The following is an 18,621-nucleotide window of genomic DNA, read 5'->3' on the forward strand; positions in this document are numbered from 1 at the left end:
TTTGGAGATTCAAGATCAGATTGCCCGGGATGGTTACACGGAGGATCTCTTTGATAAAGAAGTGGAAGCCCAAGCTAAGATCAACGTTGTGCTTTCCAGGCAGAGCTCGCTTTTACAATAAAAAAGCAGGGTGTCTTGGCTTCAAGATGGAGACAGGAACACGAAGTTCTTTCATGCGATGCTTAGGTTTCGTCGTAAACCTCACATCGTTTCTCACATGGAGATCAATGGAGATATGAATTACGATCAGAAGGTTATTGGGGATCATATCGTGGATTTCTTCTCTTCTTTGTTTTCGACTAGCAGTCATACTAATACTGATATTACGGCGGTAGAGGCGGTTATTGAGGAGATGGTCGAAGATCGTTATAATAATTTGCTCATTCGTTTGCCGGATGAAGAGGAAATTTCTGCTGCGGTTTTTCAGATGGAGCCAAACAGCTCGCCTGGGCCTGATGGTTTCTCGGGTAAGTTCTTTCATCATTGTTGGTCGATTATTAAAGTGGATATTTGGTGTGCTGTTCAAGCCTTTTTCAGGAATTCTTATCTTCCTCAAGGCTGCAATTCTAATACCTTGGTGTTGATACCTAAGAAAGATGTCGTCAATTCGGTCTCGGATCTGAGACCGATTGTTTTGTCCAACTTTCTTTACAAGATTATTACTAAGGTGTTGGCGTCTAGACTGAGCCAGGTTGCTGCTGTTTATGTTTCCCGTCATCAGTTTGGTTTTATTAGCGGCCGTTCCATTCACGATTCTATTCTGATTGGGTCGGAAGGCGTGAACTGTATGCATCGTACGAGCCGTGGTCAAAACATGGCTTGCAAGATTGACATCAAAAAAGCTTTTGATACTCTTAGCTGGGATTTCCTGCTTAACGTTCTTCGTGTTGCTGGCTATGATTCAAAGTTCATTAGTTGGATTGAGATTCTGCTTCACTCGGCTAGGATTTCTATTCTGTACAATGGTCAGCTTAAAGGTTATTTTGCGTGTTCAAGGGGTGTTCGTCAGGGCGATCCTCTTTCTCCGATTCTTTTTGGAATCGCCGAGGATGTTCTTGGTAGGCTCTTTGCAAATTCTGTTAGCGCGGGCACCCTTACCCCGATGCAAATGAGACAGGGAATTAATTTTCCCACTCATCTGTTATATGCGGATGATATTCTGGTTTTCTGTCACGCCACGGTCATGAATGCTCATACCATTCAGAAAATTATGGAATATTATGGTCAAATTTCTGATCAAATTGTGAGCCCGGATAAGTCGCAAATTTTTTTTACTAGCAAAGTTCCTTCTCAAACCTGCAGGGCTATTCGGAGCATATTGAGATTTTCTCAGGGCAACTTTCCGATTACTTACCTTGGGGTTCCTATCTTTAAGGGTCGTGTGCATGCCTCATATCTTCGACCGATACATGATCGTGTGATCAACAAGTTCGCGAGATGGAATGGATTACACTTGTCGATGGCTGGGAGGATTTGCCTGATCAGGTCGGTTATCCAAAGCTCCCTGACGCACTCCATGATGGTTTATAGATGGCCGACTGCTCTTATTAAGGAGCTCGATGCGTGCTGCCGTAATTTCCTTTGGACTGGCAACATCAAGCAGACGCCATCTTGTTCTGTGAGTTGGAAGAGGGTCTGCTCGATTAAGGAGGAGGGCGGTCTCGGGGTAAGGTCGTTCGAGCTCATGAATAAGAGCTATCTCATGAAAATGGCGTGGAAGGTGATTGGTGGGCGTGAGTTCGGATATGATTTGATTAGAGATAGATATCTCGATCGTTTTGGGCGTAGTAAATCTATGGTGGCTGCTTCTTCTATCTGGATGAGCTTACGCGAGGAAATTGATGGTTTGGTGGCGGATTCATACTCGTATATTGGTGACGGGGCTTCTACTTCGTTCTGGTATGACGACTGGCTTGGGTATAATCTTATGAATAAATGCGGTATTCCGCATTTCATGCTTCCGTTTCTTACTCAATCGGTGGCTGATTATTTCTACAATGGGGTCTGGCATTTCACGCAAGCCTTTATTAATGCTTTTCCTGAGATAGTGTGTGATATTTTACTCACTCCTCTTGGTACTGAGGGAGATGTGCGTTTCTGGAAACCATCGTTGCACGGAAATGTCACTACTGCGCTGGCCTTCAACAAGCATTGTCATCATTTTCCGAAGGTGTCTTGGGGTTCTTGGCTTTGGGAATCTTTTATTCCGATTCGACGTTCTTTGATCTGTTGGCGTCTTCTTCATAATAGAGTGCCGACTTATGATCGCCTTATCCGCTACGGTATGATCACGCCTAACGTCTGTTTGCTTTGCTTAAAAGGAAGTGAGTCTCAGAATCACCTTTTCTGGAATTGTGAACGCGTGAAGAATATTTGGGCTACGTTTCTTGGGTGGTTTAATTTCACGCAAGGGTTGCAAGAGAATGATATTCATAGTTTTTTGGTGGCAGCTTGGCAGTATAAACTTAGTCCCCTCACCGGTAATTTCTGGAAAGCGGGTATCATCACGGTCATCTGGGCCATCTGGATGCAGAGAAACAATTGTATCTTTGATAATCAAAAGTTCGAAGCAAGTCGTGTCATCCACACTGTGAAAGTTGCTTTCAAAGAGATTGATGATAACTTTGCTAAATTAGGATACATGTGGAATTCTTGGTCGGATTATCTGATTCTCCGGGCAGTGGGTGTTACTACCAGGAGTGCTCCTCCTCCGGAGTTTGTGGAGGTGCATTGGTGGCCACCGGTGGCGCCGTGGATCAAAGTGAATACTGATGGCTCGGCGACGGGAGCTCCGGGCATTATTGCTGCAGGTGGGGTGTTTAGAGATAACTGGAATGTGGTGCGTGGTTGTTTTCACTTCAAAGGTGGCTCGGGTTTTGCCTTTGAAGCGGAACTCCTGGCTGTTATCTCGGCGATTCAAATTGCTCACAATCGTGGTTGGCACAAGCTTTGGATTGAAGCCGATTCCACCTACGTGATATCCATTCTTAATTCTCGTTCTTTGAATGTGCCTTGGCGTTTTAAGGCGGCATGGAATAGGATTTTAAAGATGTTAGATGCTTTCTCGCTGCAGGTTTCTCACATCTTTAGAGAAGGAAACAAGGCGGCAGATATAATGGCTAACCAACAACGTTCGGAAGGGTGGTGGCCGCACGAGATTGATGAGATTAGGGCTACGGTTCGACTTGACATGGCTTCGCATAGCCATCTGCGTCAGAAACGTTGGTTCTTGCGCTGATGGAGGCGTGGGTTTTGAGGCGATGGATGAAGTTGAGCTTGTGCTGCCCTGGTTTGGTGAGGGATGGAGTGTCGGTAGAGTGCTTCCGGGTTTGTGTACGCTCGGCTAGAGGACGCTACTGGTCGGACTCCGTTGGTTTTTGTCTCTGTTTATCGGGGACGTTTTCTTTAGGGGATTCAGTTGATTTTTTCGTTGATATTCTGAATCTCGGAGTTGTATCTCCTTCCGCTCTTCCCTACTTTCGTCTTGTGTTTAGACGAGTAATCTTTTTCCTTTTCACGGTTTTTCCCACTGGGTTTTCCGTGAAAAGGTTTTAATGAGGCTCGGCCCTTAGTCTGCTCTTTCTGTGCTTTCAAGGGTTTTTTTAGGTTTTTTCTTTTCTTTTATTATATAAAATCGTCATTTAATAATTAATGATGATTTAGTGTTATTTTCTTAAAATGGGATTACTTAAATTGTTTGCTTTATAGTCTATGAATTTAATTATTACACGTATTTAGTTATTACTATTATACACTATTCTATAAATGCAAACTTGTTCATGATTGTTAATAATTTTAGATTTCTTTTAGAACTATTTGTATTGAATATAGGAATAAATAGTGAAATACCCAATCAAAAAAATTAAAAGGAATGACAAATAACCCACAATTTATTTTCAAGAAAATGAAATCTCAAGAGAGTGATTCTCCTACAAATGAGTCACCTCAAGGCTCAAGCTTAAGAAAATGTCATGAATTTGACTGGTTCAAATAACACTAGTGTACCATTAGAAGATAAAGAAATTATTTATGAGATTATTCTTTGGTATCCACAATTTAAAAATCTTGGATCCGCCACCCGATCTCCAAAAGAACATAAAAAATTCAAAACGAATTCAACACTAATCAAAGAAATAAAGTAATATATATTACTCCATATTACATATCTTAGTCTGTAACAGCAAAATATGGTAAAGAAATATTTTGCAGGCTTGTATGGAATAATATTAAATTTTATATCCTTGGTTTAGATTTTTTTATTTATTTATTATCATCGTATATTTTACAATTTTAAACAAATTCTTTATTCCCAACAAGGATCAGTATATGTATCATTAATTGACCATGTATTTGAAATAAAAGATAATGTTTTTTGAATAAGATATATCTAATCTAAAAGAAATCAAGAGATACTATCTTTTCTTAAAGACTTATATGCAATTATGCATTGTATCTAAAGCGCAATTTAGGCCTAATTTAGGGTTTTTACTTTTTAGGCGTATATTATGCGAGTAATCCCACCCAAAAATATTTTTGACCAAACACGACCTTATATATTTTTGAAAGATATTATGGACTAGATTAGGATATATTTGATATATTCTAATAACACTTAATTAATTGGGAATTAGTTGAACTATTGGACCTATTAATTGGAGTTGGATTGACTTCCTTAGTAAGACAACTCTTTGGCTTACAAGGTAAGCCAATCCTTTTGGCTTATAAGTATGAGTCTTAGTCTTACAAGAAAGGAGCTTTGGCTTGCAAAACACTAAGAGAGCACTATAGTTTCAATCGGAGATTTCCTAGCTGTCGAAGATTGAATCGTGCACTTGGAATTGTTCCTGCATCGAATCGACATACACGTGGATACCTTAGTAGTGGATTCACGGCAAGAATCGAGACGCACGCATACCGCACAACGAGTAAGTTATTCTTTTCGTTGTGTGCCTATCTCTACACATGATGCATTTGTAAATCTAGATCTAATCCTTGAATGTATATTCCGCTGCGTATCATTAGATGATGTCAAGGATAACCAACAGTTATTATTAGGACGGAGGGAGTAAAAAATAAGTTGGACATTTGAACTTATTTTTTGGACAGCTTATAAGCTCTTGAAACTTATTTAAAGTTTATAAGTTGTTTAAGATATATTTTTTTTGCTAAACACTTCGAAAAAGCTTACAAGCTCCTAAATAATTTATAAGTTGTTTTAAAAAGTTTGTAACTCACCGTTTTGACATGGTTTAGCTCTTGGTAGTCGGGCTTCCCTCTCCCGAAAACTTGTAGAACCTCGTCCCTGGCACGGGCTTGCCAGTCGTCGTACTTGCTTAAAAGGATCATTGTCCAAACGAGCAGAGACGACGTGGTCTCCTGGCCGGCGAAGTAGAAGAGCTTGCACTCCTCCATCACTTCCTCGATGCTCATGCCGGACTCATTTGATGCAAGTACAAGTGTTTCACATTTGATGTATCCGGTTCAGATTTTAAAGCAGGCAGCAGGTATTTATACGCCTGAGGTATACAAAATCTTTGAACAAGAGTGGTATAAATCTCATGATTGTAGTGTGGAATGCTCTGATGATGGGGGATTAGAAGTGAGTTACTATTTTTCCAGAAGGGTTCGAGCTAGTTTCTACCTTATTCAGCTCCTGAGTTTGACATCTTTCTCAGCATTCTTGAGATACCGAATCACTTCAGGTTTGGAGTTGAATTTAAGGTCATTTGATGGATTCACATAATGCTAGGCATGTCCAAACAGAATAATCAGAACACTATTCCACCACAAAAAGGTTGAGGCTTTCTTAATGTTAGTAGAAGTTTCAGAGTTTCTGTAATCTGTAAATACAAGATCAACTCATCTCATTCAAGGTCTCATCACTCAAATGTAATGCAGCAGAAAGGCTGAATCTTGATTAATCACAGACTCTAATTACTATAAAAAGTGCTTCTCTACTGATGTCTGATAAAAAAAATCGAAAGCCAATGTTGTCGTCATTCTTCATTTCACCGATAATTCGAATTGGGTTCTTGCAAAAAAATTGACTAATTACAATTAGGTTCAGAAATAAAAATGCGAATGTCAAAATCAACCAATAAAAATACATCGAAACTCACCGGCGTGATTTCGATTGTCGTCTCCGGATGGCGAGAGAAAAGAGTAGAACCAGATTGAAGTTTGAATTTTGGATTTGAGCAGGAGAACGTATGAACTGGGCGAAAAAATATCTAATTTCCATGGCTAGATAATTTTCGGCAGAAATTTGGAAACTTTCCTTGAGATACGGAGGAAGCATATCTATCAAGGAAAAGAGAAGATCTTCAAGCCGATGAGCCGAGCTGAGATTTCTTATACAGATATATACGTATGATCTTTAGTTATAATCAAAACTAATCAAAACTACGTAGTTTTGCTTGTGGGACATGGAGTGGGACACAATTTGTGGTACACTGGATGTCATCCGCACATATTTTCTCTCAAGTTTAAATTACACAAAAATTCCCTAACACGGAGTACTTAAATCCAAATAGTATAAAAAGTAAAATAATGAAAGCCCTAAACATATTTCACCCATCCCAATTAATCAAGCGCCGCTGGGGTTTCATCATCCCAAGTCGTTTTCTTCTTTCTGCACCGAGGAGAGCAGCAGTAAGGAGAAAAGATCCGGTAGCCACCACTGTGAAAAACTTATAGTCATCGCTCGCCGTCTCTGTCTCACAAAAAAAAAACCTTCGCTCTATCCGCCTATCACTCGCCGCCGCACGGACCACCCCGCCCCGCCGTCTGTGGCAGTAGCCACAGCCAGGGGCGGAGCCAGACTTTTGATTCAGGGGGGTCCAAAATTTTTTTAACGTAACTTTGAAAGTGTAGCGAAGTAAATCACTCATCTTTTTTAATTTTTGCAATTCCATCCCCCAATTTTTTCGATTGTCGAATTGTTGACTTGAAGTTTGTGTGAATTATTTCTCCATGTAATATTCATGTTACGATGTATTTTGCAATAAAATTACTACATATTGAAAATTATGGTGCAAATACAAGATACAGTCTCTTTCTAATTTGAAAAAAAAAAATAATTGAAATTGTACGAAACGACGTCGTCTAGGCCTCACAAAAACGACGTCGTCTTTACTAATCCACGTAAGCTGCAATTCAACACTCTGACGATCGAAAAAAAAAATAGGGGATGTAATTGAAAAAATTGAAAAAATAGTGATTTAATTCGCCACAGTCAAAAGTCACATTAAAATTACAAATTTGAAATAGTTTGTGATTTTATTTGCAAAAATCTCATAAAACTTTGTAAGACAAAGTAACTTTCAATATCAAATTAAAAAAATAAATCTCTAGAATCCAATCCAATCATGATATATATAAATTAATTATGTGTTCACTTCTTCAAAACGTCTTAACTCTAAATATTGCATACCAATTACAATTTAAAATAGCTCAACATAATAATAATGCAGACAAAATTATATATTTTTTATTTTTAATATAAAATTATGAAAATACCCCTACTATTTTTTAAAATCCCAGGGGGGCCCAGTGACCCCCCTGCCCCACCCCTAGCTCCGCCCCTGGCCGCAGCACGACACATGCCCTTTTTCCCTCGCTATCTCCGCCTTTCTTTCACTTTGTCTCTCTCGCCTATCACTCTCTGTGGCTTCGCCTCGGCTCCTCTGTGCGGCATTCCAAACAGCAGTTGGGTAACTCATTTATGTCTTTAAACATTCCATTTTTCCTTCTCCTTCTTCATCCACGAATTTTAACTACATAGAAGCTGTGATCCTGGGGATTTGTGAATTTTTGAATTTTTTCGACTGCTATGCTTTGAGAGCATCGACTTATTGAAGCAATCTGTGATCTTGAGAACACCGAAAGTGATTTGCTTCGAAACGTGATTTTTCAGAAATGAAGTGCAGAGATTAGTGTGAAGCGGTAAATAAATTTGGTATTTATAAACAATTATAGGTTAGTTTTTTTTGTACGTGATACGTAACTGAACTCCATTAATGATCGTGGTTTATTGGATATGCATTACAAAAAATATAATATATTTAATTTGTTGCATTTGTTGAATCTGTTAACGATCTAAACAAACAGACTTAAACTTGTGGAATATTCTGTTAAAAAATGACGGTAGGTTAGATTCTGTTAAACTGGCTTTTTATATAATATATAGATTTGGTTAATTGGATTTTAGAATCGATCAAATGCTCATCCCTAGATGGTGGGGATTAAAATTTAAGCATCACTCTTTACATGTATAGCAGGCTAATTTATAAAATAAAATAGATGTAATTAATTCTTTGATAACGCAAAAATAATTTGAATTTTAAAGTAATACAAACTTGATAATTTATGATTAAAAAAATGTAATTGATACAAACTTGGTATTTCATGGTTTTAAAAAAATGATTATAATAGATAAAGATGTACAATGAAAAAATAATTTAAGTTTTAAAGTAAGTATAAAATAGAAATGAATAAATTTTGAAAAAACATATAGGAAAAAAGTCATGATATGTATAAAAAATTTACCGCTTAATAGTGTGCTTACTTCGATGGAAAAGAAGAGAAAAAATATATTTTCATCAAGTTTTCATCATTTTCCAATGTTTACTACGATTGAAAATTTTATTCAAACATGGTGAAACATTTTATCGGCAGCTCTTAATATTCTCTTCAATATTGGATAATATTACACCATGATAGAAGTATGAAAACATTTTTCAATATTTTTTTATCCTTTTAAATACATGATAAAAAAAGATTGTTGTGACATTTTTTTTATTCATCTTTTTTTTTTCAATAAATTATAATCAAAATAACGGACCATAAAGTATAAAAAGTTAAAAACCACGCGAAAGGGCATCTGATTAGTCGCTTCTAAGCACGGGCTATTGTTAAAATTTATGCATTTTAAACACTAATAACTCAATATAATACTCCCTCCGTTCCGTCCAAGATGCTACATTTCTATATTTGGCAAAAATAAGAAATTTTAAACACTTAATTAATACTAATTAAGGGGGTGTATTCGTTCTGGAATTTGATGGATTTCTATGGATTTTAAAAGTCTGGGTGTATTCGTTCAAGACTTTTAAAAGTCTGCAGAAATTTGGGTGTATTCGTTCCAGACTTTTAAAAGTCCATATAAATCTGGGTGTATTCGTTCCAAACTTTTTAAAATCCATACAAATCTAGGTGTATTCGTTATTCCATTGACTTAAAATCCGGAATGACTTTCATGGATTTCATCCAAAAAATACACACGACAAAATCCGGCCAAGAACCACGAGAATTGAAATCCATGAAGTTTTAAGCGAGCGCTGAGTTCCAGCGCCCGCGGCCAAGAAGCCAGCGAGCGCTGGAACTCAGCAATCATTGAGAGTTTCCAGCGCCCTCCCTCCGCCTTCTCCTCTTCTTACCCTTCACCCTCCGCTCCTTAGCCTCCACCCCCAAACCCTCATCGCCGCCATCACCGTCGTTTCTCTCGCCGTCTTCCTCCACCTCCGCCACCGCACTGCCTCCCGCCGATCGTCCTCCTTCGATCAATCGAAACCCCAAAACTCCGATACCAGCAGAGTGGTTTCGTTCAATCAGGCTCCGAATCGGCACCATATTCCGAAGCTCCAGAGACCTTCACAATCCAGAGCGGAGTTCCTCTACCTGGGCACTTTGGTCAATTCACATGCCCCCGCCCCCGCCACCGCAGCTACAATCAACTTCAGTAATGCTGCTAATCCGCGGAAATTGGACTTGCCGGAGCTCCGCCCTTTGCCGCCGCTGAACATGCAGCGGCAAAACTTTGGTAACAGTGCCGAAGTTATTTCGAGTAAGGATGATGAGAGCGAAGAGTTTTACTCTCCTAAAGGTTCCATTAATGGCAGAGACAGCTCGATCGGCGCCGGATCAGCTTCTAGAAGAACTTTTCCCGTCGTGGAAGTCGAGAATTTCAATGGCTCCACTTCAAATTCTTCCTCTACTTACTCTTCTTCCCTCCCTGGATCGGGTTCTCCGGCGCTGTCTGCGTCCTTCACCCTTTCTCCGGCGAATAATCAGACCCCGATAAACTCGATGCCTAAATCGCCGAACTTAATCGAGATTCAAAAATTGTGGTATAATTGTTACTGTGTGATTAGATGAGGATGGAGTAGTTATTCGTTGCTTGCGAAATTGCATTCTTCAGCAATGCTACCCTGCTCTGCAGATTAATGATCTCTCATGTCTGAGAGGATCGAAGCTACTACCAGAATTTTACTGAATTATGACTTTTGTAGAGCTAATTTAGGTGTTTCCAGACTATGCTATTATAGAAGAAGCTGAATGATATGTTTAGTTAATGAATTTGCATAGGAGATATTGATCCAATGTGTCCAGCTACCACGTTGTTTATGTTGCAACTGGGATTTTGTTATTTCTGTTGATCTTGATCTTGTTGATAATTGTTTTATCTGTTGTACTTGATCGGTTGTTGTATCTTTATTGGAAGTGAAGTATGGTGCTCTGTTTTTTGTGGACTAATTCATGGCATCTTGCATAGAATTGATGTAAATCATCTCTAAAATTATTTAGACTCGTCTTTTTTATTGTTGTCGAGGTATAAGTGCTTATTGATTTGTGGTTACATTCAACAGATTGCATTCTTATGCTAGCACTGTAACATCTGGCTATTTTTCTTTGCAGACTTGGTCACTATCGTTGAAAGAATGGCAACAGTTAAACACAAAATACTAGTCTTGTCTGGAAAGGGTGGTGTTGGGAAGAGTACAGGTTCAGCTCAATTATCTTTTGCCCTGGCAGCTATGGGTTTCCAGGTGGGCCTTCTTGATATTGATATATGTGGTCCTCAGACGAGCATATTTCTATCGTTCAGTTTCTCCAAGCAACTGGAATAGATGGAGCCATAATAGTTACTACTCCTCAGCAGGTGTCTCTTATTGATGTAAGGAAAGAAGTGAGTTTCTGTAAGAAGGTTGGGTTGCAGGTTCTCGGAGTTGTCGAGAACATGAGTGGTCTATGCCAACCCATGTCAGATCTCAAATTCCTAAAGCTGGTGAACAAAAAGACATGACGGAGTGGGTTCTTCAATACATGAGAGAGAAAGTCCCAGAAATGCTAAATTTGGTTGCTTTTAGTGAAGTGTTTGATACTATTTTCTGGGATACTAAATTTGGTTGTGGCAATGCATAAAATCAGCGCTCGCTGGGTTTAGTCTTTCTGGGAACCCAGCGGTTGCTGGGTTTCCAGAGGTGCTGGGACTCCGCGGGCGCTGGTTTCAAGGAATTCAATTCCAAAATTATCCCGTAAAGTCTTCAAAATTCAGTGAAAATCAGTGCGAAATCCAACCACGAATTCTTTGAAAGTCGTTTGGAATCTATGTGAATTCCATGGAATTTAAATTCCATGGACTTTTTAAAGTCTGTGGAAATCCACAACGAATACACCCCCCTAAATATTTTTTTATTACCTTCTCTCATCTACTTTATCACTTTATTACATTCTCTTTCTTACTTTATCACTTTATTACTTTCTCTCTCCTACTTTATCACTTTATTATTACATGCTTAAAATATTAATCTACAACTCCTTAAATCCCGTGCCGAGAAGCAAATGTAGCGTCTTGGCCGGGACGGAGGGAGTAATTTTTTTGGCACATAACCCTTGAACATAATCTCACACCTACATCCTGAAATTCCAAAATCAATTGAATTAACTATCTGTAGACAGAGAAGCCATTCGAATAGGTGCTTGAAAGATAGGTTGATGTATGCATAACAACTAAAAGGAACAACAAAAGCCAGAATCATCAAGATTTAAACCATATATAAACGGTGAAGAACACCACGATCATATATAGAAATATTCTTATGCATGGAGTTAGTTCAGCTACTAAAACATGGGCAGAGTCATAAGATGTACATAGCTACTACCATTCATATCTCACTAGACATAGATTGGAAGTCCCAAAATGCTGCCATAACCACTTGAAATCAACTACCAACACAAAAACCTACAAAAGAATTGGTGAGGAGTATTATTTGGCCATATATCTTAAACCATAAATCGATAGAAGAAAGGTCAAGAAACCTTTACCCTCTGCTGTGACCCTTTCCTAGCTCACAAATAGTCATAGACGAAGTTGAACAACCCAGGCCCGTCAGTGAGTCTCATATCTTTTATCTGCTCACGGCATCTTTTCCCTAAATCCCCTTCAAGATCGAGACCAAAGCATTGCCGGATGTCCAGTGATTCGAGGCGTGGACAGCCATCAAGGATGGCTGCAAGTCCTTCATTTTGCATCAGACATGAACAAAGTTGAAGGTGATGCAAATTAGGCATGCATTTTCCTATTGCTCGAGCATAACGATTCCAATCAGATTTGTCATCAATACCACCATTTTCTAAATATGGCGGAAGCTGACACCACGAACCATCTTCGCTAAACGAGAATGATTTCAACTTTGGGCAAGCATTGCCAATAGCTTCAATGTGGTGAGCAGAAATCCATGTGCTCGTGTTAAGATGCAATTCTTCCAACTGTCCAAGTTTTTCAACTGCTTGGACTAAAAGACATCCAGCTATGTGAATGCAAGATACGAGTTTAAGACGTTTGAGATCTCGTGATCTGTCAAAGAGCACAAGATTAGACTAGATAAGTGATTGTTTTTTGCTAGAAAATGATTCAGATGTAAAAGGAGCATATTATCACAAACATGTATTAATGCTTTCATCCAACATGATTTCAAAGGAAGCTGTACAAATTAGAACTGTAAAAGGAGCATATTATCACAAACATGTACCCTTTTCTCAATCATAATGCAATAATCATTTTACTTAAAACTGTGTCATCTCTTACTAGGCCTATTTTTTTGTGGAAGGAGTTAGTAAAATTTTTTGATTTTTCAGTAGCTCACTCCCCTCCACTGTCAACACTATCTGCATTTCTAGCAAAGCGAATAGCAAAGGCCTTTCACAATTCACATGCCAAATTAAACTATAACATCATATCATATGATCCATGAAGAGTGATGTCTCAAATATAACTCGTTTAACTACGATGAATCATCATTCTTCAAGTAAATTAAATCAAGAGCGCAGTAATATCTACCGATGGGCGACGTATTTTATCAGGTGCCCGTTGCCGAAGGAGTCCATGGTGAGGTCGACCAATTGCCCCTGGCTCCGATCCACTGCGCGGCGGCACATGGCGGTATACTTCCTTCTCAAATTCGTAGCCCCAGGATCAGGATTGCACAAATCGATCACTCGCCACATGGCGGGATCCTTGCAAACCTTCCACCAGCTACTACACACTAGTTCCGCGCTTAGCATCCCCTCCGCGCCCAACCTCTGCAGAATGTTGACCGTTACATCTTCTGGAAGTTCGATCCACGGCGGCGGAGAGGCCGAGGATGAAGCAGCTGGCGCCGGAGTTTTTCTTTGAAGCCGCCGTTTTCGGTTTCTGCTTTTCCTTCTTTCCTTGGCGGTTGGAAACCGCATAACGCGAAGGAGAGGAATTTTTCTGCATTTCCTTCTTTCCATGGCGATTGGAAACAGCAGAATGCGAAGGAGGAGAGGAATTTGAAAAAGGTTTGTTTATTTGGATTAATATTTAGGCGCAAAACGGGAAAAAAAAATTCAGTTTCTATCTTTTTTTCGCGGGTCCCATTCCTTTAATTTCTTGTTTCCAGCTGAATATGAGTGTTTCCCAATTTTTTTTGTTTTGGCTTTTCCTTTGGAATGTGCATATTATAATAAAGAGGCGCTCTCCTGTGCAACTACTACAAATGACACTAATATTCAAGTGTCATTTATCGAATAAAGTAGTGTTATTTTGAAAATCAGTTGTACGATGCAATCGATTGCACATGAATATTTGTGTATGATAAATATATTGCTTTGTTAATTCAAAAAAAATTATATTGTTTGGTTGAATCACTCCTAGCAAATTTTTATTAATGTAGTAATTTTTGTTATTATTTAGAATTTAAAGTGATTTTATTTTATTATGTTACGTAATTAAAATATAAATTTTAAACTAAATATATAATTAAAATATGTAAATAATAATTCAAATAAAATTAATCGAGAAATGTCTATATAGATATATGAAGGTAGTGGGAGCGGGACTCTCAAAAGATAAGAGACTGAATTATTGTTGGAGGAGATGTTAGAAAAAAAGTATGTGGATTTCAATAGCACTTATCATACTACAATTTTTTTTGGAGAAATTATATATGTTCTATATGTGTAAGAACTTGTGGAGATGTAGTATAAGAATAATTTATTAGATAGTAGTTTACGCTATCTGTGGATAGAGAAGCCATTCGAATAGGTGTTTGAAAGATAGGTTGATATATAACAACTAAAATGAAGAACAAAAGCAAGAATCATCAAAATTTAAACCATATAATCTTATGTAGTAAGATGTACATTGCTACTACCATTGATATCGCACTAGAGATAGATTGAAAGTCCCAAAATGCTTCCATAACCAGCTGAAATCAACTAGCAACACAAAAACCTACAAAGAAAATTGGTGATGATTAATATTTGGCCATGTATCTTAAACCATAAATCGATAAAACGAAATTAAGAAAGCTTTACCCTCTGCTATGGTCCTGTTCCTAGCTCAGAAGTAGTCGCGGTCGAAAATCCCAAGACAGTCATTGTTGAAGGATCCATAGCCACGAGGAGAAGAGTAGTCGTCGTAGTATTCATAATCTATATCTTCGTAATAGTTATAATCATCATAGTTGCCGTAACAATCATGATCCAATTCAGATGGTTCCCCAACAAGCCATGATATGTCACTAACCGAGTCATTAGGGAGTCTCAGATCTTTTACCTGCTCACGGCATCTTTTCCCTAAATCCCCTCCAAGATTGAGACCAAAGCATTGCCGGATGTCAAGTGATTCGAGGCATGGACAGCCCTCAAGGATGGCTTCAAGTCCTTCATTTCGCATCTCATTTGCAAAAAGTTGCAGATGATGCAAATTAGGCATGCATTTTCCGATTGCTTCAGCATAACTATTCCGATCTAATCCTTCAATAATATCATCATCATCATCTTCCAAATCTGGCGGAAGCTGCCACCTTGAACCACGGTTGTTATATGAGAATGATTTCAACTTGGGGCAAGAATTGCCAATATCTTCAATGCGGTAAGGAGGAGTCCATGGGATCATAGCAAGGTGCAATTCTTCCAACTGTTCAAATTTTCCAACCGATTGAATTAAAGGACCTCCAGACATCTCATTGCAAGCTACAAGTTTAAGACGTTTGAGATTTCGCGATCTGTCAAAAAGCACAAGATTAGAGCAGATATTGATTTTTTATAACTCGAAAACGATTCAGATGTAAAAGGAGCATATTTTCACAAACAAGTATTAACGCTTTCATCCAACATGATTACAAAGGAAGTTGTACAAATTAGAAAATGTTCAATGAAGCACAATATACTCTTCTTTTGATGATTACCTTAGTGATATTAAGCACATGTTTTAAGCACTGAATTTCTGTTGGAGGTGTTTGGAACACAACACCAAAATGCAACCAAAAAAGGTTCCAAACCAACAAAATCTCATTAAGAGAGATTGCAACTTAGATTCACAATTGCTAAAATGAGCCTTTTGAATACTTGCAAGAAGTTATTTCTTGTTCAAAGCAACAGCAAAACAAAAAAGGGCGAAAATTCTGAGAAGAAGATAAAACTTTTTGATTTTTCAGTAGCTCACTCCCCTCTACTATTAACACTCTATCTCCATTTCTAACAAACCAAAGGCCTTTCACAATTCACAAAGCAAATACAACATGCCAAATCTCATGTCCACGGTAGAGTTGTAAACTAGCCGAGCCGAATACTACACTATCTCCATTTTTTATAATGTATTATTCGAGTTTGATCTCGAGCTCGTAAAAGGCTCGTGCACCGGCTAGATTGAAGATTCGCGAACAAATAAATCCAAAGGATGCCTCAAATATAACTCAATTCAATCATTAAAAAAAATGATAATGAACGCGCATTTCAACAACAACACAAGCAGCTTTATAAAACTATAACATCATATCATATCCATGAACAGTGATGCCTCAAATATAACTCGTTCAACAACGATGAATCATCATTCTTCAAGTAATATCAAGAGCGGAGTAATATTTACCGATCGGCTACGTAGTTTATCAGTTCCCCGTCGCCGAAGGAGTCAATGGTGAGGTCAACCAGTTGCCCCTGGCTCCGATCCACCGCGCGGCGGCACATGGCAGTGTATTTCTCAGTCTCTTCCACATAATAAGGGTTGCGCAAATCGATCACTCGCCACATGGCGGGATCCTTGCAAACTTTCCACCAGGTTCTGCACACTTGCTGCGCGCTCATTAGCATCCCCTCCGCGCCCAACCTCTGCATAATGTTGGCGGTTACATCTCCGGGAAGTTCGATCCACGGCGGCGGAGGGGGGGCCGAGGATGAAGCAGCTGGCGCCGGCGCCGTAGTTTTCCTTTGAACCCGCGGTTTTCGAATTCTGCATTTCCTTTTTCCCATGGCGATTGAAAACCCTAAAATTTTGCCTAAATTGCACTTAGATACAATGCATATAGATACCAATTATCGTCTGTCTATTCCAAAATACATGATCTAACTCTTTAAGAAATGATAGTATCTCTCTCTTTTTTCTTTTTTCTTTTTTCTTTTGAGGAAATGATAGTATCTCTTGATTTCTTTTATATTAGATTTATCTTATTCTAAAAAATATTATCTTTTATTTCAAATTATATGATAGCACCCAAAGACTCTTCAAAATCTAACTTAATTTTCTCACTTTTGTGTGAATACTGAATAGTAGTTTTTCATCTTTATGTAGATAGTGGTTCAGTTTACTTACAATTATTTTTTCACCTTTTTGTGATGTTGAGGTCCCGTCCATGTGCAATTATTTTCTCACATTTATGTGGTGTAGAGGTTCCGTGTGCGTATGAGTGACTTATTTGATTATAATACAAATCTCTTGTAATTTTAAAATAAAAACAAAAATAATACTATAAAAATGGAAATGATATCGTACATGAGTGAAGTATAATTTAATAAAATATTATTTGCTATTATTATTGTTATATTTATCTTTTAATAAAAAATATCTAAAATATACTCTCTAAATGCCAAAGAAAATATTATACTACAATGTATTTTAATTGTGATGAAAAGGAAAGGAAGTGCGGGGAATATTTAGGCGATTAACATTTGCCGCAATTGTAGGGGAAAGTGTGAGAGGCTCTAGTTTAACGTTGCAATATTTTCTCACTATCAATTGTTGAGAAAATATTATGGTGCTTGAAAAAATAACACCACAATCAAGCATTTTTTACTACATTATACTCTAACAACACAAATTTTTTATATTGTTAAATAAATCATTTGTATTGTTATTAAATTTACACACTAAAAAAAATACTAACTTATGCACATGAATGAAGAGTTCTAATAGATGTTACTATTCAAACAACTAGTAAGTCACCCGTCGAATTTCGACGGGATCTATTAAAATATAAATTTATAAAATTATTTAATATTATATTTTTTGTTTTATAAATTTCTTTTCACTAAAATAGAAAATTTAATAAAATTACTTTAAAGTGAAAGGCTGTAATATTTATTTGAAATTGATCTAATTTAAATGTCTTTATGAAATTTATATGTAAGCATAGTTTCAACCCACAAGATATTAAAAGAGAAATTGGAACAATTATTTGAAACGTACCTAAATTAGATACATGTAGCTGAAACCAGCAACTGAAAAAATAAGAACAATAAATAAATTAAATAAAGTCATTAATGACTTAAACTATCAAAGTTTGAACAAATTATTAAATTTGACACGCAGGGTTGTCCATGACTAAAAACAGATTTCGGTAGATATAATGCTACATTTGAAAGAGATTGTCTCTGATTTTTATTTATGTTCATAGCAAAACAAACACTCACAGATAATTGTCTTCTCTAAAACCGAATTGAAAATTTAGTGAAATCTGATGGACTCATAATCATTCCAGCTATAGGAAACTATTTGCCCGCATTTTTTCCTGAAATGAATTTGCCTTCAATTACACATTCCCCAAGTTTAGTTACTATTAGTCTAGTGTCATTGCAAAGCTCATTAGATGGATCAATATTTCTAAAAAGCATGATTATGCATCCCTCATAATTTCATGACTCGACAATCGTGAACACTTGATCGTGTTTAGATATTCATCCGAGAATACCTGTTCATCGAGGTCCACTTGTCCATCTTCTTTGCGAATGCTGTTTTAACTACTTAGGCAAACCCTTTCTTTGATAGACATTAAAGAAATAACGTCATCATTTATCGTATCAACCATGTCATTGGTGGGAGCCAAGATAGCTCTATTCTTAAACATTTATAGGTCAAATGCATGATATGTGTTTTCCACTATAGCTGCAATAGGATTTGTTGCATCACGTATAAGAATGTCTTCTGATAATGTCACAACAGATTCTCCATCACCAAGACTTTGACCGGCAGTACAGTCACCTATTTTAAGTATCCATTCCGTAAATTCTTTGGTTTCTTCTATATTTTAACCAGAAGCA

The 18,621-nt window shown here is 37.6% G+C and overlaps 3 protein-coding genes and 1 long non-coding RNA gene across 6 annotated transcripts; 1 reads left to right on the forward strand and 3 right to left on the reverse strand.

Moving 5' to 3' along the window:
- Positions 1 to 5,784: 5,784 nt before the first annotated feature.
- LOC130985144 (uncharacterized) lies at positions 5,785 to 6,790 on the reverse strand. Of its 2 annotated transcripts, none has more exons than XR_009088902.1 (2): positions 6,120 to 6,790; positions 5,785 to 6,031 (listed from the first exon to the last, which is right to left on the reverse strand). It is a non-coding gene; the product is annotated as an uncharacterized LOC130985144 (long non-coding RNA). The 2 variants fall into 2 exon arrangements; XR_009088903.1 differs by having other exon boundaries at positions 5,785 to 6,047.
- A 3,011-nt stretch (positions 6,791 to 9,801) lies between these two features.
- Positions 9,802 to 11,083, forward strand: LOC131024789 (cytosolic Fe-S cluster assembly factor NBP35-like). Its single transcript, XM_057954326.1, has 3 exons — positions 9,802 to 10,141; positions 10,696 to 10,826; positions 10,886 to 11,083. The coding sequence occupies exons 1-3, from the start codon at positions 9,802 to 9,804 to the stop codon at positions 11,081 to 11,083; spliced, it is 669 nt and encodes a 222-aa protein (XP_057810309.1).
- A 729-nt stretch (positions 11,084 to 11,812) lies between these two features.
- On the reverse strand, positions 11,813 to 13,656 carry LOC130985142 (putative F-box/LRR-repeat protein 23). Of its 2 annotated transcripts, XM_057907943.1 has the most exons (3): positions 13,121 to 13,655; positions 12,106 to 12,637; positions 11,813 to 12,022 (listed from the first exon to the last, which is right to left on the reverse strand). In XM_057907943.1, the coding sequence occupies exons 1-2, from the start codon at positions 13,552 to 13,554 to the stop codon at positions 12,130 to 12,132; spliced, it is 942 nt and encodes a 313-aa protein (XP_057763926.1). In that variant the 5' UTR covers positions 13,555 to 13,655; the 3' UTR covers positions 11,813 to 12,022; positions 12,106 to 12,129. The 2 variants fall into 2 exon arrangements, with proteins under 2 accessions (XP_057763926.1, XP_057763927.1); XM_057907944.1 differs by having other exon boundaries at positions 11,813 to 12,637; positions 13,121 to 13,656.
- A 727-nt stretch (positions 13,657 to 14,383) lies between these two features.
- LOC130985139 (F-box protein SKIP19-like) lies at positions 14,384 to 16,699 on the reverse strand. The gene is made up of 3 exons (XM_057907942.1): positions 16,178 to 16,699; positions 14,620 to 15,311; positions 14,384 to 14,536 (listed from the first exon to the last, which is right to left on the reverse strand). The coding sequence occupies exons 1-2, from the start codon at positions 16,555 to 16,557 to the stop codon at positions 14,645 to 14,647; spliced, it is 1,047 nt and encodes a 348-aa protein (XP_057763925.1). The 5' UTR covers positions 16,558 to 16,699; the 3' UTR covers positions 14,384 to 14,536; positions 14,620 to 14,644.
- Between the last annotated feature and the right edge of the window lie 1,922 nt (positions 16,700 to 18,621).

Source organism: Salvia miltiorrhiza, chromosome 5, assembly GCF_028751815.1.
Source record: "Salvia miltiorrhiza cultivar Shanhuang (shh) chromosome 5, IMPLAD_Smil_shh, whole genome shotgun sequence".
In the NCBI taxonomy this organism is placed as follows: Eukaryota; Viridiplantae; Streptophyta; class Magnoliopsida; order Lamiales; family Lamiaceae; genus Salvia; species Salvia miltiorrhiza.